We start from the raw sequence: 22,362 nt of genomic DNA on the forward strand, positions 1-22,362 counted from the left end.
TTCCCCCAGGAACAAGACAGTTGTCTTGGGAAAGCACCTGACTTGTCGCTCTGGAGAGGTGAGGTGGGGCAGCAGGTCATCAGTCTGTTAGCTTGTGGAGATGAAAATTAACCTAAGATCTCCTCTAATCGCTGCATGTAATGATCACTGGTGTGTAAACATGTTTGGCTTCATTATCTGCACAAGCACTGAGCCTTAGGGGTTTTCTGTATTGATGAAAAGAGCACCTTTCCTCACCCAGATACCTTTCAGAGTAGGTTGTGTGCTCGCTGGTCTTGTGCAAACTTTTCGTGTTGTTGCTGGGTAGCTTCCTGATTAATCAGAGTGGTATTTCTGTTGGCTTCCCATCAGGAATGCCATGAAAGATATGTTTGAGTGCAGTGCCCAGCAATATACAGAATACATAAGCTGCCTGTTTGTCAGCCATCCCCGCCTCTCATCCCTGCCCCGGCGTTCTCAAGGCGCTTTAAAACATTTTAAGCACGTCCTGACTTAAAATGTTTCTCATCCTTAGATATCTCAACGCCAGGTTCTCTGCATGACTGTCATAGTTCTGTCAAGGCTTTTTCTGAGGAGTTTGCATCCCAAGTTGGTTGGTTGTCGTGGTATCTCTCAGCAATATCTGCCCATGTGCCTTGTTTACCTGCTGGGGGATTGCTGATAAGCACAAGCTGGAGAGCACTTTGTTGTTATTGCAGGGCTGTTTCTGTGACCCCTTTGCTCAGTTCACTGCAGACATTGCCCATGTCTGCAGCTGGCTTTGCCTTAGATACTCAGTTATTAGTTTGAGATGGCTCTTACATCACTTGTTAGTGTGAGGCTGCCGACTGGCAACATAGTAAGGGAGATAAAAAGGAAAGTTCTCAGTATAAGATTTGTTTTGAACAATAAAACGCTTACAAAGAATGACACAGTCTTGGCGAAGAGATACAGATTTGAGAAATGGAAAGGTCAAACAGCCCCCCCCTTTAAACAATCACCCTTTCAGCAGAAGCAAGACTGAGAGACAGCCACTTCTACTTTCCTGGCAGCCACCCTTCAGTGCTGATTAAGAAATATTCTCAGTACTGACAGCATCATATTCAGAGCCAAAGAGGGCCAGTCAGCAACATTGCACCAGCACAGAAATGTAAGCACCAGTGCAGGGTAGTTTTGCAGTTTGATTTCAATCTCATGTCTTGCACAGACCTGGAAGCAGATGCTGCTCAGTACCTGTTGTTAGCTGCAGAAGGAATTCAGTAATAAGGATTTTGCTCACTCTTGAGCTGGCATTTTTCCCCCTCTTTCTTCTGCTGTGAGTTTGCAAACAGCCTCTCCATGCACATCAGTTTTCTTTTGCCAGGTTTGTGCACAGGGCGAGTGCATTAGCTGCTGTTAGTCTCTCTTGCTGGACTCAGAGCAGGGAGGATATTTGGATATTTTGCTAAGGCCTCTGGGGGAAGCCTCTGACAGGCCTGTTCCAGGAGGGATGCTGCAGCTGGGGTGAGCAGAGCACAGGCAGATGAGTGCAGGCTGATCACAGGACACTGGAGATGACATTTCTCCTTTCCTCTTGCTGGTGGCACTCCTGCTTTTGGAGAACTGATTCATCTGCAGCTTTCCTTTGGGCCTTTACAAAAGAGAATTATAGGAAAGGACTAAAGTGTCTTTAGGTGGCTGATTCCTGACCCTGCTACTCCTGTCACAGCCATGTGTGCTCAAGACTTGGCTGTTGGTGTGGTTGGTGATTTAGAGGGACAATCCCCCAGGAACTGCCTTTTGTTGCATTTCCTCCCAGCTGTGCAGAAATTGTTTAGACCAAGCATCCATACGTGTATACTATATATATAAAACTTTTTTTTGCCCTATGCCATTGTTTGAGCTTGGGTTTCCAGTGTATGGAAAAAGCCACCCAGCTCAGGCACAGTTAACAGAGCGGGGACTCTTTCCCAAGGCTGCTGGGCACAGACAGATCCTGGGATTCGTTTTCATTCCCGGACTAAAGAACACACCCTGTTCTCCTCTGGGTACCCCACAGGGGCTTCTATGGAGTAAGAAGTTGTGGAAGAGGATTCTTATTACATCTTTCCCACAAACAGAGGCCCCCTCCTGCCCCATTACCATTCCCACAATTGCTCTCCTCCAGACTTGCTGCAGCAAACCTTCCACCAGCAGCAAAGATGTCTAGAATTGCACTGTGTCTGGAATAGCCCACAAAAGGAGAAGACAGGAGCACAAAAATATCCTGACTACTAAAAGAAATAACGTGGTAGAGCGAGGGCTCCAAGAGTGGTAAGAAAATACCATAAGAAAATTAAAGAGAAATATGATGAAGTTCTCTGCCATGCAGTTTTATTCTGTCTAATAAATATAATGCTGAAGATAATTCCCCAAAGATCCAGCAGAGCCAGCAAATAGAGTAATCTTGAACAGGAGTGGAAAGAGAGGAAACCTGCAACTTTTAATGGAGAAGCCATTCCTTTCCTTTGGGGAGATCTTGCTGAGAAGAGGGAGGGTGTCTGTCTGTCGGCTCTGCAAGTGGCCCTTTTTGAACTTCCCAATTCACAGCCAAATCCTGTTGCTCTTCAACGGTAAGAGTTTTGTTGTGGTTGGAGGGATAAAAAAATCCCCATTTTTAATAAGATGATTTGCTTTGCAAATGTCTTTGTTATTTATAGCCGAGCCAGACTTTGAACCACTAAGCTCTGGAGGATGAGGGCAGAATCCCACTAAGCAAAACCATTAATGGAGGAACCATGAGTGATCAGAGACCAGTTCTGGAAAAAGCTGAACTGGACACTGTGCACAGGCTGTCACAGGAGGAATGTAGGTTTGCTGTGCGTGGCTGAGCTCATTTCCAGTACTGGCTGATCCACTAAAGGGCCTCAGCTTAGGTTACACAGTCTCCCAGTCTAAAGTTAGTTCCAGGGGTCCAAAATTTTGTCTTCATTTCCCCTGGAAACTACAGACCAGCCAATTTGGTCTTTTGCCTGAGGCTGGAGAGCTGCGTCATGAGCCTGGCCCTGACTGTCAAGCAAAATCAGGCTGGAATGCTCCTTCCTTGGATGAAGTAATGATACTTTTCATATTTTTCTTTTTTTTTTCCATGTGCAGTGATTAATTAAGCCTTATCACAGCCACATTGCTTGGTTTCTGTTCTGTTTAATAGAGGTGGAAATGGGAGCACGGAAAGGTAAAGCTACTGTTTGAGGATTAGACCTCAAAATCCTTCAGAGACGTTGCAGGCACTGGGCATTACTGAGCCTAAACCTCCCAAGGACTAGGAAGTTCAGGATGTCTTGAAAGGGAAGTGTTCCTATCTTGGATAAAAAGAAAACTCTCAGGGCTTGCTGAGAGTTTCTGCCTGGGAGCAGAGCCCTGGAGGGGTTTGAGGTCATTAAATCTGCATTTTAGCTCTGTCAGCCCCCTCACATCATCCTGTTTGGGAATTAATCAGTCTTGATCCTAGCACAGTTTGGCTGTTCAAAAGGACTGGAAAACTGTCTCACCATCTCCTCGCTTTTAATGGCTGGAATCATTGCTTCCCACCTGACTTGCTGGGAAAGCTGGATTCTGCAACTTTTCTGCCAAGGAACTCCACTGCTCCTTATTTGCACGTTTGCTTTGCTGCTCTGCCTCACTGGAGGAGGTGGTCCATGCCGGAGGTGAGGGATGCTACAAGGATGTGTCATATGCCACCAGTGCCATGACTCAGGAATGATCTCAGCATTCTGGGGAGCTAAATGAAAATGAGAAATGGGATTTCTAGGTAGGCTGGCTTGGGAAAGGCTCGTTTGCAGAGAGTTGGCTGAGGAAGAGCGTTACCCTGAAAGTGAGCGCAGAGCTGGCTGCAGGATGCTGCCCCTCACCTGGCTGCCTGCTCCCAGCCAGGACAGACAGGGATCCCCTCCACCCCCGTGGCTTCCAGGGCTCCTCTGCTCCTGGCTGGAGTGAAGCTCAGACCCCATGGCTGATGTTGTAGCCTCTGGCTGATTTGTGTAAGGGGAGGATGGAGAGAACACAATGAGATGTCAGAGGAGATTCCAAGCAATTTTGACAAACACTCAAGGGATATATTTTTTTTTTTTCTTTCCACTCCCTTCCCCCCCCTTGGTTTTTAGAATAATTTTTCAAGAGCACATATGCAAGTCATCTAAGGGAAACAGAACAGTGAGTACCAGGGGCTGGTACACTGTGTTCCCTTTGTGTACTGTAGAGAAAATAGATAAAAGAAACAAAGAATGATGCAGAGAGCAAAGCAGCCAACCGTACTCTAAGAGAGGTTCAATCTGACTTTTTCAGAGATGAAGGTCAAACCAAAAATCCTCAGGTGCCGGAAATTGGTCCCATCTTCCTAGAACCAAGAGAGATTTACCACTAATGAAACGAGAGCAGAATTCCATGCCATTTGTTGTTTCTAGAAGCAAGAAGAAAGGCAAGAAAGGAATATTGTCCTGGGCAGCAATGGGGATTATGTGCTCCTTTAGGAAGTAAATTACCATTTTATGATCATATCTGCTGTACACCCAGCCACCCACCCAGATTAGAGGCATCAATAGAGAACAGCTTGGACCCCCCTGGCATTGGCGAGCTGGGCAGCCGGACCCCCCGACAGAGGCTCTGCTCATTAACATGCACTGCTCTGAAAGGAGACCCCCCCTCCTCGGCCCTTGCCCCTCAACCTGCCACTCTCCCCGCCTGCTGCTGCTGCTCACAAGCCTTGGGATGCAGAACATGTCCAGCCGTGAGCGTGGGATAGCTCCCCTGCATCCCATCCGGGTTGTTTGTCTTGGGTCCCTCTCCATTCAGAGCAGAATGATTTTTGCATAAATGCACCAACACGTCTGCTTTGTTCATGCATGAAGGGTTTTCGGCATTTCTCATCCCGCCCCCCCATCTTCTCCCTGCTCCCTGGCATGTGGCTTCACCAGCTTTTCCTTGATTTCCCTGTGCAGCAGCAAATAAACCTGCCTGAAGCAGTGCCAGGAGACGCGGCTCAGTTAAAAACACCCAGATAGATCTAAACCCAGCAATGGGATGGAAAAGGGTGCAAGAGCAAAGCCATAATGGCTTTTACACTGTAATTTGGTTTCATGTTCTGCACAAGGAAACATGTCAAATATGTAAACAGAGCTCTCCAGGGTTGTAATGTAGCTACAAAACCACGGATGTACAGGCAGGCAGGGTGCTGCTCTCCAGCAGAACGGAATGCCATCCCCAAAACCACACGGTCATTTCTTTAAGCTGAAAGTAAACTTTCTCATGCCAGGAGCAAAGAATTTCTTTTTTTTCTTGTAAATGAAGGATTGTCTGCACCACTTGTTTGGAGTACCGTGGGCATTTTAGCCCACATTGTCATAAGACACCTCGTATTTTGAATGCCAATGAATTTCAGGGTGTTCGTCTTAAGATGTCTCTAAAAGGCATGGTTTTGGAGGATGGTGTTTGTCCTGAAAGTGTCTTGAGTCAATCCCTCTGTCCCCACCTGAAAATAAGAATCAGCAATAATAACAATAACAATACTATTCATAAAACATATGAGAAAAAAAAAAATAAACCAGCAAACAAGAAAGTGGGGACCATTTGGATGCCCTGTTGAGCTGCTCCAAGCCTCTCCTGAGCTGTGCTGCCTTAGTTGCAGCTGTAACTCTGGAGGAACCCTACATCTGTGCTCACTTTTGGAAGTGCTGCCTGCAAAGCTGGAGGACTACTCTTTCCTCTGAGGTCATTTCAGTGGGGAATCTGATAAGAAGACATGATTCACCCTGGTAATTCAAATTCACATCTGGTAAGTAAGTGGCCCAGCTCCCCCTGTGCTATCAGCAGGAGTCTCCTGGGGACTGGGTTTCCACTGTCGTCTCAGGGTCTGGCTCCAAGCTCTCACATGTGCCAGGAAATGGTTATTTGCAGGATCAGTGCTATTATCTGTCCCCACATGGACCTCCTCTCTGTGAAAGCCCTCAGCTCAGGAGAACATCAAGTTCTGCTCAGCCATTTTGGTAACTGGGCCAAAATCCCTACACTTAGCACTGCTGGCAGTGAATGTCATTTTTCCATTTTTTTGGTAATTAACCCTTGTATCGTCACACTCAGAGGACACAAGTCACTCTTCAGAGAAGGGAAGGTGAAGCACAGGGTAGAGATGACCTTCCTCACACCTTTCTCCATCCAAATCCCTTTGAATCATTTGGCCTTCCAGCAGAGCTGCTGCCACTGTGTGTGCATACACAGTGAGCTGGAGCAGCTGGAGAGGGAAAGCCTCATTCTGTGGAAATTTACCTGTTTCCCAGAGGTTGCTCCTGGTGAGAAAGGCTGAGCCTTGGCAGCTCCATCCCCTCTGCTAACAGTCCATCTTCTCAGAGCCTGCTCCTGGAAGGCACTGAGGTGGAAAATTCTGAGTTCCTCTTTCACACAACATTTTAATTTCTCCAGAAACTTCTACTGGGAGTTCCTCTGAACTCCCCTACAAACCTGGGACATCAAGGACTAAATGCTCCAAGTATTTTGGCTTAATTTGTTGGAGTTTGGGGTTTATCAGAGCAACCAGCGTTGCTCCAAGGTGAGAGGGAAGTGACAGGCTATCCCAGAGAAGCTTTTTTTTGGGTGGAGATGTGCATGGATTGGAGGCAGCAGCTGCTCTGTGGATCTGCCTGGATGGTCCAGCTCACTCAGAGGAGTTTGTTTGCAGCATGGTGGTTTCATTACTCTGCAGTTTCAGTGGGAAAAGCCCAGTGAAGCAAGGGGGAGCATTGTGATTTGCATACTGCAAGCCATGTCCTCAGGTACTGAAAAACAAGCCAGAGGGTTTAAATCTCGATTCATACCCACTGATGTAGGGCTGATAGCTGGGTGGGAACTGAAAGGTTTTGCCAGCTGAGATGTGACTGCTCCCTGGAGCACAGGGCAGCTCCTCTGAGCTCCCCTCCACATTCCCCTGGTGCCTCTCTGCAGCCTCCCTTTTCCTATTAAATCCAGGGCCTCTTCCCAATGCATCATCTCCCTGGATGTATCCAATTAAGGCCTGTTGACAGCCCAGAGCAGGCTTACACCCTCAGGATTAGAGGCATGTGTATGTCTTCATATAGGGAAGGACAACAACAGGGTGTCTGGCTGGCTCCCTGGGAGCACAGTGGGGAAAGCTGAGCGGCCTGGAGAGGGAAAAGGAGCCAGGGAGGGGGAGATTTGCCAGATTTGCACCCCCAATTATCCCTGCCTGTGGAAACGCTGTGTGCTGAGTGCAGTGTGTGGTTTGCACAGCCTGTTTACACGGGCCATAACCCTAAACAAAGCTGAAAAGCACGGCTTTAACTCTGGAAATAAAAGCACTGGAAACCCCTGGTTTTCTGCACATGAGAAAGTTTTGTTCTTTAAACACACAGATGTTTTTAAATGAAAAATCACTCTTTTGACCTTTTCTGAGTGTGATCATGTGGTCGGGGCTGACATTAACCACTGCAGGGCTGTTTGCCTCAGGCACAGGCGAGGCTCAGGGAGGGCTCTGCAGGGCTCAGGGTGGCACCTGCCTTGGCTCACATCTCTGGGAAGTGGCTCCTGTGCCCCCTGAGCACTCAGGCTGGTGCAGGGAGTTGAGGTGAGGCATGGTATTATTTAGGGCTTGCTCCTACTATACTGGAAACTAAGGCAGTGTTTTTTTTTTTTTTTTTCCTGCTTGAGAGCTGAAAAATTTGTGGCTTAATTTCTTTCTCATGTATCTCTCTTTTTATTACTGTCATTGTCCATGTGCTTCTGAGCATCTCTGTCCACCTCAGCCAGTGTGTTATCTGATGGAGAACTCAAGCTCTTAAGGGATTTGTTGTTGTTGCTTTTGTTTTACCTAGAGAAAACTTTCTCTAGGTAGAGAATTCTTTCTCTGCTTTTGTGTTTTCTTCATCCAAACAAATGTATGGCACCAGCTCTGGGAAAGAAAGAGGGGATGTTACCAAGTGGATTGTACCACTACTTTGCCTTACAGGAACTGCAAAAGTACAATGAATCCAGTGAGCCAGAACTATGAATATAATAACAAAAACATATGTAAGATCCTCCTAAAGTGTGGAACATTCTGCCTTTGACAGTTTGATTTTCTGGTGCCAGCTGCTTCATCCAAACAAATGTATGGCACCAACTCTGGGAAAGAAGGAGGGGATGTTACCAATGGATTATACCAACCCCTCTTTGCCTTACAGGAGCTGCAAAAGTACAATGAATCCAGTGAGCCAGAGCTATGAATATAATAACAAAAATATATTTAAGATCCTCCTAAAGTGTGGCACACATCCTGCCCTTGGCAGTTTGATTTTCTGGTGCCAGCTGCTCCCGAGTGAAATGCTCCAGCCGAAGGAAAAACAAATCCAAAAAAAATTCACTTTTTCTCCGCTCCTCGGTGATGAAAGCTGATGGGATGGGATTGTTTTGCTTTGCTGCAGCACCCCACGGCCAGCCTTGGCCTGCAGCTCCTCGAAGCTGTGCTGCAGTGGACCTGGCCCGCCGGAGGCAGAGACGGGCAGCTCGGGAACCCGAGCGCTCAGCCAACAATAATGTTCTGGCTCCTGTATTTGTTTAACCTTGCTCTCCAGTGGATGGATATACAGTCTGCTAAAGCACTTATCAGTCTATAATGCCTTCACACTTCTGTGAGCAGTAATGTGGAAGTTGTAGACAGGAGCTCGTGCTGCAGCTTGAAAATGTCTTTTAGTTTTAATGAGGCTGATACTTGCAGAACTGAAGGCACAAGTTCTTGTTTGGGTGATGCTGCTTGATCCTGAGGTGGGATCCCGGCAGTGCTGGCGTGGAAGATGCTGTTTTTTGAGAGCAGCATCTTTACGTCCTACTGCCAAGCTGAAGAAACAGCAGAGGACTGACAGGAATAAACAGGAGCACATGTCAGATTGCTGGATTGCACTTTCATGTGCTGCACAGGAGGCTGTGTTGTGCACTCAGAACTACCTCTTGATTCTGCATCCCCTCAGTTTGCATCTCTGAATGGCAAGAGAAGCAAGGGCATGTGCAAATTGTACCCAGGAACTCCAGATGATGGGGTTTGCTTGTGAGCTGCCATGAAAGATGAGTTGATTTTTAAATCCCATTAGTGCAATTATTTCTTCTTTTTCTTGATCTATTTTTCTGTAGTTTCTGGCCTTGGCTTAACCAATGTCCTCCTGATGATCCTTTGAACCGTGCAAAAATCATCTGGTTAGGATTTTGTTGGAAAATCAAAACTCCATATTATTTTTTTTTTCCTTGAGTCCAGCAAGCATCCTAGATATTTGATTACACCTGGCTGGCTGTCAAAGCCCATGTGAGTTTGGGATAGGGCCAGTCAGAACTGATTTACAGTTTTTTCAGGTATGCCATGTGAAGTTTACGGTTTGATGTGATTTTGATTTGAACTCACTGGTTTTAAATGAAGTTTGCTTTGAATCTTGAGATAACTGAAATTCAAAGGGAAGCTCAAAGAATGCAGGTCTGCACGATTTAAAAATGGAAATATATTGTTCATACGAGCTCTTTGGAAGTGAAATAACTGCATTTTTGAGAAAGCTAAAGTTAATAACACACCTTGAATACACATGCAATCTGGGCCATCATCTAATGGAAATCCCTGTAGCTCCTTTTCGCTTGCCTCAAACTAAACCAACTTATATGACAAAATGAAATAGCCCTTGCATCTCCCACTCATTTCTGAATCACAGCCCTGTGTTACATCCAAAACTCTGAGGAAATTTCCCTTTGGAGATGAACACTATTGTTGTAAAGTAGAGGAATTTATCATCTTGTCACATTGCAGGCAAACTATTGGTGCCCTGTCCGTGGTGTTTTCAGAGAAAGGTCACTTTCCAATTACTGAAAAATCCAGCCAAATCTTCAGCTGAAAATCGTGGCTCTGTGCTGAGGAAGCTGTAATATCATGCTAATGGGATACTGAGTCTGTGAGGTCCAGACACATCAGCTGCTCTGGGTTCAAAGTGGACGTGGCTGTGCTGAGACTGGACACAGGGACGGTCAGCAGGGCTTTATTTCATCCTGCAGGAGATGTAAGCTGCTTCCCAATCCCACAGCCAAATCCTGTTCTTCATTACACAGGGAAAATTGACAGATGAGGTTTCCTCTGGCTTCTGAGCCAACTGAATCTGGGAGTAATATAGCATCAGTGTGTTGCCCCAGCAGTTTCATCAGCTTCCAGTTGATAAAGCTTTTCTGTGGATCACCTGCCCACAGGCCTTTGTCCTGGAGCAGGACACGCTGCAGTTTTTCATCTTTTGCCATCAGACCTTTAGGGACCCCAATGAAAACTAGTAAAAGTCGGCAAAGAACATGAAACAGGAAAACTGTGTTATCTGACACAGATGACAAGGAGAATTTTGGGGAAGAAGATGCAGTTGATGAGCATCAAACATGAGGGGAAATTGATGCTGTGGAAGTAGCACTAGACTGTAAGGTAAGGTGGTTGTTGAAAGAGGGAAACTCAGGGTTCTTCCCTCATTTTCTGCTTAGACTCTCTGCTGCTGAATCTCAGATTTGGTTTTAGCTTTTTATTTTATTTTCTGCAACAGAAACCCATTGGTAGTGCACATAAAGTTAAATATGTGTACCAATTTGGGAAAAGTAACCTTGAATGTTTTCCTTAAGTTTTAAAGGCCAACCTCTAAAATGACCCAAGGCTGACATTCATAGTTGAGCAGGCAACTTTGGACTCATATTTCTGATGAAATAAATCCACTGACAAAGACATCTGATAATGACACTTGTCTGAAAGCACTTCTGACCAGAATCTAGGAGAAAACCCAGAGAAAAATTCTGTGCTGCTGTGTGTACAATTTCCATATGAGCTCCTGAGGTTTGGAATGGTCAGAGAAGTTGGCTATGGTTTGAGGTGTTTGTTGGAGGCCTTTTAATGGTTCGGTGCTCACTTGTGGGCAACTTCATTTTTCCCTAATTCCAACCCAATTCCCAGCCTAATTGAGAAAAGCAGTGCAACAGCTTTGAGAACAGATTGGAGGTCTGTGCTGCAGTCGGCAAACTGGGTGGTGTCCATGTGGCAGTCAAGCTGCCTTACAATATTGGGCAATAAACAAGCAGGAACCTTTCTGATATTTAGCAACTGCACCATAGCTTCTCATCCTTGGGTGAGATTAACCTTAGCTCAGCAAGAACAATAACATATTTAAGAATAAAAGGGCTGGGTGACTGCCAGCACCCCGGTCTGGCAAGGGAGAGAGAAAGTTTTCAACTGTAAGGGATGTGTTAAAATGCTGCTTATGTCATGGTTGGGATCCTCTGGTGTGTGTTGAGTTAAATACAAGTAACATTCTGCGGAGCAAACAGATAAATATTGTAGATTACTGTAGAATACTGTAGATCTCAGTATTACAGCTGAAATCTGTTCTTCAGCTGGACCTTCAAACAAGAGAATATGTTCTGTTTGTGCCTCCATGGGTTTTGTATCAGTCTGTGAGTTTTTCTGTGCATTTCTGCAGCCTCACTGAGGATCTTTTGTGCTCAATAAATAGCTGGTACTGTGGGTTTTACCAAGAGATCTTGTTCCTGCCTGCTCCATGGTTGCAGTACAGGGTATAGCCCATTTCATCCCAGAAACACTCTGAGTTGTGTGTCTGGGTGCAGAAGCATCAGTCCCTGGTATAAAGGAGTGGGGACAGGAAGCTTTTGGAGCCCAATCTCCCCTTCCACCCTCCTCTCCAGAAGGAGGATGCTTTCCACTGCCTGACCAAGTGCCCACGATGCCCCTCGCAGCCAGACAGAGCTCGAGGACACGGTCTGGAGGAGGCCCTGCCATGGTTCAGCAGATGGGATTTTGGGAGCAGACAGATCTGTGCTCTGGAGGTTTGCTCTGCTTCCAGCCGCCCCTGGGCATGCAGACAGGCACGTCCGCTCCAGCCACGGTGCCAGGGCTGAGCAGGGCAGCATCTGAGCTTAAATAGCAGCTTTTCTGTCTGCAATTAGAATTATTTTGATGTTACAGTGCTGGGAACCAGCAGTGTGTGCAAAGCCTGTGGTGTCTGACTGTGCTTGTTCGGTGGGAAGGTCAGAGTGGGATTGGATCTGTGTTTAGCCCGCTCCCGTGGGGAGCTGTATCCTCACACCTGTGTGTGTGCTCTCAGTGACATCTGAGCATCTTTGTGTGGCTCATAGCTCAGAGCTTTCATCCTCAGCACACCTGTGTGGTGTGGGAGAACATCATCCTCATCTTCAGGGAGCTCAGGTCTGGAAAAGGCAAATGCTGCCCAGAAGGTTGTACTGGGGCCATGCACTGCCACAGTTGGGCTGGGATTTAGTCCAGTGCCCAGTCCAGGGGATTTGTGATCCTTAACATGTAGCTCAGCTGCAACAGGAACCCATCAACGCAAATTCACATTGCCTGCAGACACGGGATGGCTGGGAATCATTCACGAGGGCGCCTTCCAAAATTTGCTCTTCAGCAAATTTTCCCATATTACTTTGAAGGAAATGGAGTTGATTGCAATAGTAAATGTGTTTTTGATGTGGCAAAAAGCTAAGTGCTCCCAATATATCACTTTTCCCTTTCTGCTGACACATTCCTCGGTCCCCCTGAGTAAGGGAAGGAAAACAGGAGAGGCGGTTTGAAGAACATGTTGTGCCTTTGATTGACAAGAGGTTGTATAAATCAGTCAAAGGGAATCCTCCAGGCATTCCCTCTTGTGGGAAGATCCCACAGTGCTCCCTGGCCTTGATCGTTCTGTCTGCCGATGTTTGTGTACAGAATGTGTGGGTGGGAGACGAGCTGGATCTGAACCTCTGAGAGGAACAGACATCAGCTCTTCTAATTGAAAGCAGCTTCCTCGGGAGGGGGACGACACGAGCTTCCAGTAACTAGACACAAATAGTGGCCACATACTTTGGAGCACACACTAATCTCCTGTGGATATCCCACTTGCTGTGTGGGGCTGAGGATCTGGATAAGCCCCAGTGAGTGGAGTTTGGAACGCTGCGCGATGCTGTCACTCTTCAAAGCAAATACTTCAGTGTTTGGTAACACCCTGAAATGAGAAGGCTACCGATGTGTTCTTCCCTCTGCAGCTGTCAGGTGTTTTAGCTGCTGCTTTGCACCACTGGAGCAAACTGGAGGATGTTAGGGTATAGTCTGTTCTTCATAAGTGTGAATTCCTAGGAATAGCAATGATGAGAGATGATATTCTGTCTTCCTGGCCATTGGAACTTGTAGTTCTAGAAGTGTTGGTACTGAAGTAATCACATTTAGAAAAGATCTCTAAGGTCATTTAGTCCAACTATTAACCTAATTAATTAATAAGGACCTTCTGGCTGCTGCCACAGTCTAGGGATGCCTTAAAAGCAGAGGTGTGAATGACTCTTCCAGCAGATGATTCTCAGGCTTGGCAGGTGTGATGTGACATTCATTGGCTGGGCAGAATTGAAATTGGGATGGATTTACCATGTGTGTTGGAGCCTGGTGAGATGGTGGAGTCTGTAGGTGACAGGAGCTGTTTATCCAGCCCAATTGTTTCCAGAGAAATCTAAAGAACATTTTTTTTGCCATTAGCTAAGTGTACTGGACAGAGTGGAGAAGAGGCTCCTGTAGCCATTCATCTCTCTCAGACTTTTCCCACATTCTCAATTAGACTGTTCCAAAGGAGCCTTTTACCCCAGGACCACTTTGAAGCACTTGTCTGGGTAGCAATGGATCAGCCTCAGCAGGGGGAAGCTTATCTAACCTGCTCAAACCAGGCCAGCCTGACAGCCCACGTGGCCTGAACACAGGCTCTTTATGCAATGCTCAGATTTTTGCTAATATTCTCCAGCAGAAGCAGAAAGTGCTAGGGTTCACACACACACACAAATCAAACAAGGCATTTAAAAGTTATCAGAGATTTCCAGCCCACCTCAGCAGGGGTTTATTTTGGGTTAGAATCAAACTTTTGGTGCAGGTCTGGGTGATTTCTTAATGCAAGTTTTCACTCATCCATTAAGTGGCACTTTAAAAGCACCACCAAAAGTCAGTGCTTGTGTTTCTTTCAGCCACTTTTTTGGGCCAACAGAGCAGGAGGAGAAGTAAGAATAAGAACAAAATCATTTAAAAGTAATGAGACCTTTGTTCATGTCAAAGAGCCCTCTGACCATATATACTGCAGATGTGGGTAAGATAAATTCCTTGGCTGGAGAGGTATTAAAATAAAAACCATGCTCCCAACACGAGACAGGCTGCTGAAAACGCAAGGAGGGAGAGTTGCGAAACGGTACATGTCGAATTGCTGGCCTGGATTTCAAATGCCAAAGATAGTTTATGTAAAGCCTTGCTCTGCTGTAAAATGTAACACTATCCACTGGCTAGCCTCAATGAAGCTTGGTCCCAGTTGTTTCAAAAAATAAATAAACTAAAAATCTTCTTCCAGCCCATTAAAGCTGATTTATGTTTTGCCTGTAAGATTCCTCTGTGCTGGATCTTGAAGGACTCAGATTTTAAAGGGGATTACCTCACTTTTAGCCAATCTGGTTTCTCATTCCCAGGCATCCCAGGCTGTCTTTGCAGTGACCAGACTTTGCCTGCTGGGACCAAGAGGGCATTTCTATGCAGAATGATCGACTGGGCATAGGATTTTGGTTGGCTGCTGACTTTCTATTTTCACTTCAGGGTTCACTTTTTGGTTTAATAATTAAATTGCTGATCCAAACAGCTTTACTGACAGCACACCAGCACAAGGAATTCCATCTATTCCTATGGTAATGACAGTCAGTGAGTTCACCAAAGGGCTGTGAATCCAACAGGTACCTTTCAGATGCTCCAGGAGACTCAGCTATTAGTATCCTTCTAATGCAGTAGTAACCTTTTCCATGGTGAACATTCTCTTTTTTTCTGCTTGCTGTGGAGGTGAAGACTATGGTCATTCATGCTTCATTTTTGAAGCAGCTTCACTGAGTATTTTCAGGGTAATTCTGATCATTTCTTGCAGTTTCATTTTCACATCTGACATACTAGTGGCACTGCAAGGCTCTCTGGTGTTTAGATCCTGGCATTTTTTTAGCTTTTCATCCATGATAGGTCTTGGGAATCATGTACTTCATTGAAAAGAGCAGTTTGCCTCCAATCTCACTGCTGCCTGCCATGGAAAGGCTGCAGGTGCAGGAAGAAGGTGATTCCACTTGCAGAACTGATTGGGGAAAGAGGAAATAAATTTGCTTAAATTGGGTTCTAGAGACAGGGCTTTCCTGGCTACAGCTGGTTCCAAGTTTACAGGGCCATGTGTGGCTCCTCTGGGGTTACAGTAATATCAGATTTAAATAGAGCAGTGCTGAGCCATAGTGGAAGCACCTCCATGGTGTCTGTGCTTGGAGCTGGGGTGTTCAGAAGTGATCCTCACCTGGACTCCAGTGGGAAGAGTCCTGGTCCATTTGGGTGGGAGCAGAGTTGTTCTAAATGCTGTCAAAGACCTGGTACCAAATTCAGAGGAGATTGTTGGCTGCCACCCTGCTGATGTGAGTCTTTAGCTCCTGTTCACGTTTCAGTTTTTCTTACAGGGGGTGGAAGACCTGTAAACTTAATTTTGAATGATCTCATGGCATTTAGAATCACAGTTATTGTGCATTGCTTTATCCTAGGAGTGCACCTGGGCTTTGTTTCCCCACTCCAAGCAGTGAGAGCCCTTCCTTGCTGTCCTCTAGGTCAGTTTTGGTGTTTCTCTTTTTCCTGCTGCAGATGTGCCGTACCAAGGTGATCGACTTGAACGATGGTGTGTCCCAGTATGCCTGGTATCCCTGCACAGCCAACTTCCAGTACTCCCACATGACACAGACCATTTTCTGGCTCAAGGTAGGCAGTGCATACACCACTCAGAAGTTTCCTCTTTGCCTGCCTCTGCAAAGATTCTCCAGCAGGCAAAATATCATGGGCCAGCTTTCCCAGGGCCAAGCTGCTCCTTTCTGAAGTGTGTTTAGAGCAAAAGAGCAAAACAATGTTTTTGAGCACTCCCTAGACAGTCAGTAGTGAAGTCCCCTCGTGTGTGACAAGGCTATTGAATTTCTGAGAGGGGTCAGCTTCAGGGCTGTTTGACTTGAGTTTATCTAGCTTGTGTAGGAGAGATTGGAAGAGAAGACTTCTGTGTGACCTGGGATGGGAATTCTTCTTTTAAAAGTCCTGGACGGGCTCCTGGGGATTTTTAAAAGCCCACCACAGTTCTCCACCTCAGGCTTTGTGGGGTTTGTGTTTTCCCAGGCTTATTTTTCCCAGCCTATGGTGGCTGCAGCAGTCCTTGTTCACTTGGTCACAGATGGCACCTACTACCTGGACCAGAAGCAGGAGACCATTGGTGTGCAGCTGTTTGACACCAAGGAGCAAAGCCACGACCTTGGTAAGACTGTTGTATTAAACTCCCTCTTTACTGCTTGCTTCATCTGGTGATGCTCCCATTCAGCAGTACTCCTGCTCAATTTTTTTTTCAGAATTAGACAAAAAAGGTTCTTGCTCAATGTTCCAAGCACTGAGTCTCACTAGAGTTTGTTGAAAATGATGTGTTATTTTATACAGACATTGCTCCATAGCTGTTCACTATCTGTGCAGAGGTGATTAGCTCCTCTTCAGTCACTAAAACCAGCACTATCTCAATGCTTCACACCAGCACTGCCCTGGAGAGACACTGATGGTGCTACAGGGAGTGAGGGCCCTGCACCAAAGGCTTCTGTTTCACAGGGAGTGCTGGGTGATTCCAGTCCTGCCTGCAGGGAGGTCTCCAGAGCCATTGAATGGCCAACATTCCCCAGGTGAAGTATTTCAGGTAGTGAAGGTGCAGCCCTGCCAGGCTCCTGGCATGGCCTCCAGCAGATGTGCCCGACAGAGGCAGGACCTGTCAGCTCTGAGGTGCTGGCACAGACAGGTTTTGTCTCTGTCCTTGGCACAGGGCCCTAAACTGGGGACATTGTGCCTGGTGAATTGATGCAGGCTGCATTTAAGCTCCAGAACCCAGGAGCTCTCCCTAGCTCCCAACTCTGTGTCAGGGTAGGACTTGCATAATCCCTTTCCAGATGTTCTTTGCCTTTTTTTTTTTTTTTTTTTTTTTTTTTTTTTTTTTTTTTTTTTTTTTAATGAGGAGAAAGCTGGCCAGGTCACCTTGAGAGCAGTTTTTAAGGAACCAAAGCTCCCATCCCTCAGCTTTCTGTTTTACCATAGCATTTCATTTTAACAAGCTGAAACTCAAATGAACTTCTCACCAGTGATGAGAAGAAGGGGCACAGAGTGGCAGGTGTTGGATGAGCATCCAGGATAATACAGAATTTGGTGGGCTGTGGAGGAGAACAAAGGAAATATGTGTGGTGTCTGTTGTCCAAGAACAAACTGAAATTTGCAGCAAGTTGTGGAGGTTGAGTCAGGATGGCTCCCAGTTTGCCAGAGCCCTTGGAAAAGGAGGATCTCACCCTCCTTTTGCAAAACAGTGGCACATAGCTCTATCCCTCTGAGAAATAAATGATGGAGACACGAGCATGCCAGCAGCACTTAATGTGACATTTTATAGGGACAGATAGGCAGGCTGGAAGAGAAAGAGAACAAGAAAGAGGAGCAAAGAGGAAACTGAGGGTTAGGTTTTGAAATCTTCAATGAAGTTGCAACATGAGTTTGGCATGGCTCAGCCTGATGTCTGGATGTCCTCCCAGCTGAAATGCTGCTTTCATCATGGAAAAGCCCCTTTGACCTTTCAGAAGAGGCTGCCTGGAGCAGAGCAGAGGTGTAGGTGGGCTACCCAGCAGCTCTCCCTCAGGCAGAGCTCCCCATTGCTGCTCTGTCTGACTTCTGACAAGGACATGAGGTCCTTTTCCTGGATATTGTGTTTCATGTGTTTGAATTATCACCATGGCAAGCTGGAAGCTGCGGCTGAGATGCAAATGTTGGCATGCACTGGGGGCAGGACTGACTGAGACACTCAATGAGCCTTAAGCAGAAGCTCATGGCAAGCTGAAAGTACATCCAAAAGGAAGCAGCAATAATTTAAATCTCAATCAGTCCCCAGTGTGCTGAAGACACTGCCACGAGCAAGGAATAGCCTATCCAGACATGCAGTTTCCTGCCTTGATCAGAGCAAGCGGATTCACAGAAAATAATGTGATGCTTCTTCTAAGTGCTGGTAGGAGATGGAGAGGTTGGGATGCCAAACAGCTCAGTGCTGTTGGTTCAGAGCCATCAGAGACACCAGGGTTCAGAATAGATGGGTGCAGAGCCACAGAAACAGAGGGGGGAACCTGAGACAGCTCTGACTGCCCCCGTGGGCACCTGCACCATCTTCATGGGTGTTTCAGGGGAATTAAGAAACCTTCAATTGTCCAGCCACTGTTTTCCTGGTAAGAAATAACCATCAGTGCAGCACAGCTCTGAGGGTCTGCTCTGTTGTGGACACCACCTGAGTGCAAGGAATGGAATAGAAGTGAATAAACAGCCTCATACCATAAGGTCTTGGCTTTCCATCAGAGAAGGCAGAAACTTCCAAGGAATTTGGGAACCCGGGATTTTGAGTATTAACTGCACCTGTTTGTAAGTGAGAAACGTGCACCATTCCACAAGGAGCTGATATCAAAAGACTTCTGGGAGGCAAGTAGACAGGGAGGTTATTTCAGGGTCAGGTGAAGACCAAAACAAAAAGAGGTTTGCTTTTTTATATTATTTTTTTTTATTATTACAGGAAGATTTTTATTATTTTTTTAAGTAGAGGGTGGGAGATAGATGTTTAAAAAGCATGTCTTAATTCACAGGAAATCACTTTCTAAGGAGAAAAATGAAAGCCTTTTTATTCCTTCCCTTTTCAGTCAAGAAATCCGAACTGGGGGGGAAAAAATAATAACAGAAATCCCTGAGCCAGTTAAACATGCAAATAGAATTTATTTTATTTTCAAATTTGTAAGTGTATCAGGGTAGCCAAGGGGCCTGGGCCAAAGCCATTGCTGGGGGAGCTCCAGTGAAGCAAATGGATCTGGAGCCAAGCTGATCCTCGGAGTGATGCCATGGAGCTGTGGAGGCAGAGCCTTGCAGGCAGCCAGCAGGCCATGAATCTCAATTAATGAATTTTGAGGGCAGCAGACAGCTGTCTGTCCTCTGCCCTCCCCCTGAGGTGGGTTTGGCCCATTTGAATTCAGGTTGCTTCTACCTGAAGGTGGGGATTTCTTCCCAGCTGTCACTGAGTGCCTTATCCACTGGACAAAAGGGACTCGGGAGTCTCCTTGCCACTTCTCTGGTGTCTCTGTACACCACAACCTTGAGATGCTTTTTTTTCCCCAAAACACGATTCTTTTCTCCTGGAGTGACATCACCTGTAAAATCCTCAGTGGCTCCATCCCCCTCACTTCTATCTCCATGACCAAATCTGCCTTTTCTTGCAAAGAGCAAGACACCCTAAGTCTCCAAACTATTGAAGAAAAAAAGTCAAATCTGGGCAAATTTAGAGGAAAACTCATGCAAAAAAAAAAAAAATAAAAGTTTTATTACCCTGAGTGCTAATGACATGCACAGCTCCAAACAAGCTGCTGGTGCACAAAGCCCCCCAGCCTGCCGGCACCGTTTGATCCTGCACATAAAGGCTCCAAAGTGTCCTCCAGGACCCGTTTTACAATGGTGTGACTCTGCTTCCCCCGTGCTGGTTGCTCCTGATTTACCAGAGCACAATGGGAACGTAGCTGTGGTCTAAAGGAGCGGCTCCGCGCTCGCTCAGAGAATGGCAGCCTTTCTTCAGCTGTCTGGAGGGATCTGCTTCTCTGCTAAGCTCTCTGCAGCCATTTGGGAAGCCCCTCCAGGCAGCTTACCATAACTTTTCAGCTCTATGGGGCCATTCCTCTGGGTGAAATGCCTCTGAAGTGCCCACGGCTTGGGGAAGCAATTGTGTTAAGCCTGACCCTTCCTCTGATCTTGTCTCTCCTCTGGCAGGTGTCCACGTCCTGAGCTGCAGGAACAATCCCCTGATTATCCCCGTCATCCATGACCTCAGTCACCCTTTTTATCACACCCAGGCTGTCCTCATTAGCTTCAGCTCCCAGTTTGTGGCCATCTCCGGGGTGGCCCTGCGTTCCTTCCACAACTTCGACCCCATCACCATCAGCAGCTGCCAGCAAGGACAGACCTACAGCCCCGCGGAGCAGAGGTGAGCGTGTCAGCCCTGCTTCCCCCTGCCTCACACCCACCACCCCCAGCGTGGGCCAGGGCTGGGGAGGAGGCAGGAGGGGCACAGCAGCTGAACCCTGCTGACCCCTTTGTGTCACGGGTAAAAAACCGGCAGTGTTCTCATTGATCAGGATGGATGGGACATTTAACCCGCACGGGATGCTGTTAGTGAATTATTTCCTCTTCCTTTCTCCTCCCTCCTTTATGCCAAGCCTGGAATTGGGGCCGGTTCGCTGTGCACACATTCCCCAGCCTGGTGCTGTGTTGGCCACTCACACAGCAGCTCAATCTGACCCCCTTGTGCTGCCCCAGTGCCAGGGACCTCCCAGGGAAGGGACGCAGAGTGGTGCCTGTGCCCTGGAGGGGCCGGGTCCTGCCAGGTGCTCAGCCCTGGCCATCAGCATCTGCTGTGCTTTCATGGCTGGGTGAGGCCCTCAGCACCTCTCTGGATCCGGCCCCCATTCTGAAAAGCTCTGTGGGACCCCCCAGGATGAAAGGTTTATGGCTACCGTTTTATTCTTGTTGTTATTACAGACACATCAATAGATCACCACCAACCCCTCTCAGTCTCTGCTTTACAGCATCCCACAGAGATTGTGACCTTTCATGGCCTCTGGTGCAGCAGCTTCATGGATCCTTTCAGCGAGGCACTGAAAAGGAGAGAATTTAGCAAAACCCCTGAAAGAATATTTTTTTTCTCTTCCTTTGTGAATTCAAAGTTGTGAGCAGTTGTCATACCATAGAGGCAGCAATAGTAAAACAAGTTGCATATCCCAGCAAACCTCTGCTCAGCCTCCTAAGCAAGCTGTCAGGTTTTTTGATAATGCTCTGGCTTGTTTTTAGGACCTGCTTTTATTCCAGGAAAGGCGGGAGAGTAAGAAGGGGGAGAGGGAAGGGAAAATAAAATTAAAAAAAAAAAGGAGTATATCTATAGCTAAATCAATCCAGTCAGTGTGTTCTGACCTAGATTCAAAGCGTCTGATCGTTGTGTGCAATAGGTTGTATAAATTCAGAGGCCCAAAGACAGCAGGATCAAGTTTCAGATGAGGAGTCTGGTGGTGGAAATGTGGCCAAATCCCAGCACTGAAGCAGGACAGAAAAAGGGCAAGAAAGCCCCACTGGAAGGAGATGGTGAGAAGCAACAGGGAGCTCAGGGGGAATGAGACACGGGGCCACATTCCACTGCCCTCTCAAGTTTTCAGTAGGAATTGAACCATTTGTTCACTTATTGAACTAGAAGTGGTCTGTGTTTAGAAAGTTATTTCCTTAATAAAAAATGCATCCCCCTTAGGCAAAGCTTCAGTGAGCCTCTGCAGCCCAGCAGCCCAACCTTCAGAAATCCCTTGAGGAAGAATCACCTGCTTTTGCCTTTTATGTTTCTTCTTGATTTTTTGGCGTTATTTTGTTTTGGGGATGCACTGAACCCTCTCAGCCCCCTGCTGTCCCAAACCCCCATCTGAGCCTCACTCCTTCACAGTAATGTTTTAGGTCTTGCAGCTTCCAGCCCTGGATTGATCATAAAATTTCTCATGTCTGACAAGAAACTAGAAACTCTCCGTAGCAAAGCCCTGGTCCAAAGGCAATTGAAATCAGTGGGATTATTTCCACTGATGACAGTGTTCCAGTGGAGAGTCAGTCCCCAGTTTGCCTTGTGCTGGCACCATTTGGGGTGGCCAGATCTGTTTCCTTCTGGGCAAAAAGCTCCAAGCAGGTCAGGTACCCAAGGTGTAGAAAAAGTTGTGCATTAAGCTGTGCAGCCAGGCAATAAGTGGCACCTTAACTGTCATTGCTGTCTTTTTATTTGGTTATTTTACCTAATCCAGGAAGAACAGAGAAATTTAGATTTTAAAAATGATTTCTTAACCAGCTCAGAGGCTGGACATGGGTTTTCTGCCTCCCTTTCTCACAGTCTGCCCATCAGATTCCCTTGAGGTGCCAGTTCCACACTGCCCATCTTTCCCTTCTCCCTTTCCCCACTGGTTGTATTTGCCTGACATGATTTTTAAGGTATTTATTGATTTTTTCAAAGGAACTTGCCTTTCTATGAGTGATCATCAATTTTAGCCCTTTCATTTTCCTTTGGTCAACATGGATATTTTTGCCTGCTTTTTGACTTTTCTCCATAAGAGGTATTATTTCTCTCTTTCAAGGAGAATTATTTTGCTTGGAGAGGATTTATAGCCAGATACAGATATTTCTAGGCAAAGGTGCAGATTTTAAAATTATGAGGGAAAAGAAATATATTGTCCCTTAAAAGT

General features: G+C 46.5%; 1 protein-coding gene across 1 annotated transcript in view; it reads left to right on the forward strand.

Moving 5' to 3' along the window:
- Positions 1–22,362, forward strand: part of PAPPA (pappalysin 1) — a 175,474-nt gene that overhangs the window by 107,651 nt on the left and 45,461 nt on the right. The window contains exons 11-13 of the mRNA XM_058038277.1: positions 15,668–15,781; positions 16,184–16,319; positions 19,871–20,084. Of these exons, the coding sequence (XP_057894260.1) occupies positions 15,668–15,781; positions 16,184–16,319; positions 19,871–20,084 (464 nt within the window). The remainder of the gene's footprint in view (positions 1–15,667; positions 15,782–16,183; positions 16,320–19,870; positions 20,085–22,362) is intronic.

This window comes from Melospiza georgiana, chromosome 20, assembly GCF_028018845.1.
Source record: "Melospiza georgiana isolate bMelGeo1 chromosome 20, bMelGeo1.pri, whole genome shotgun sequence".
Lineage (NCBI taxonomy): Eukaryota > Metazoa > Chordata > Aves > Passeriformes > Passerellidae > Melospiza > Melospiza georgiana.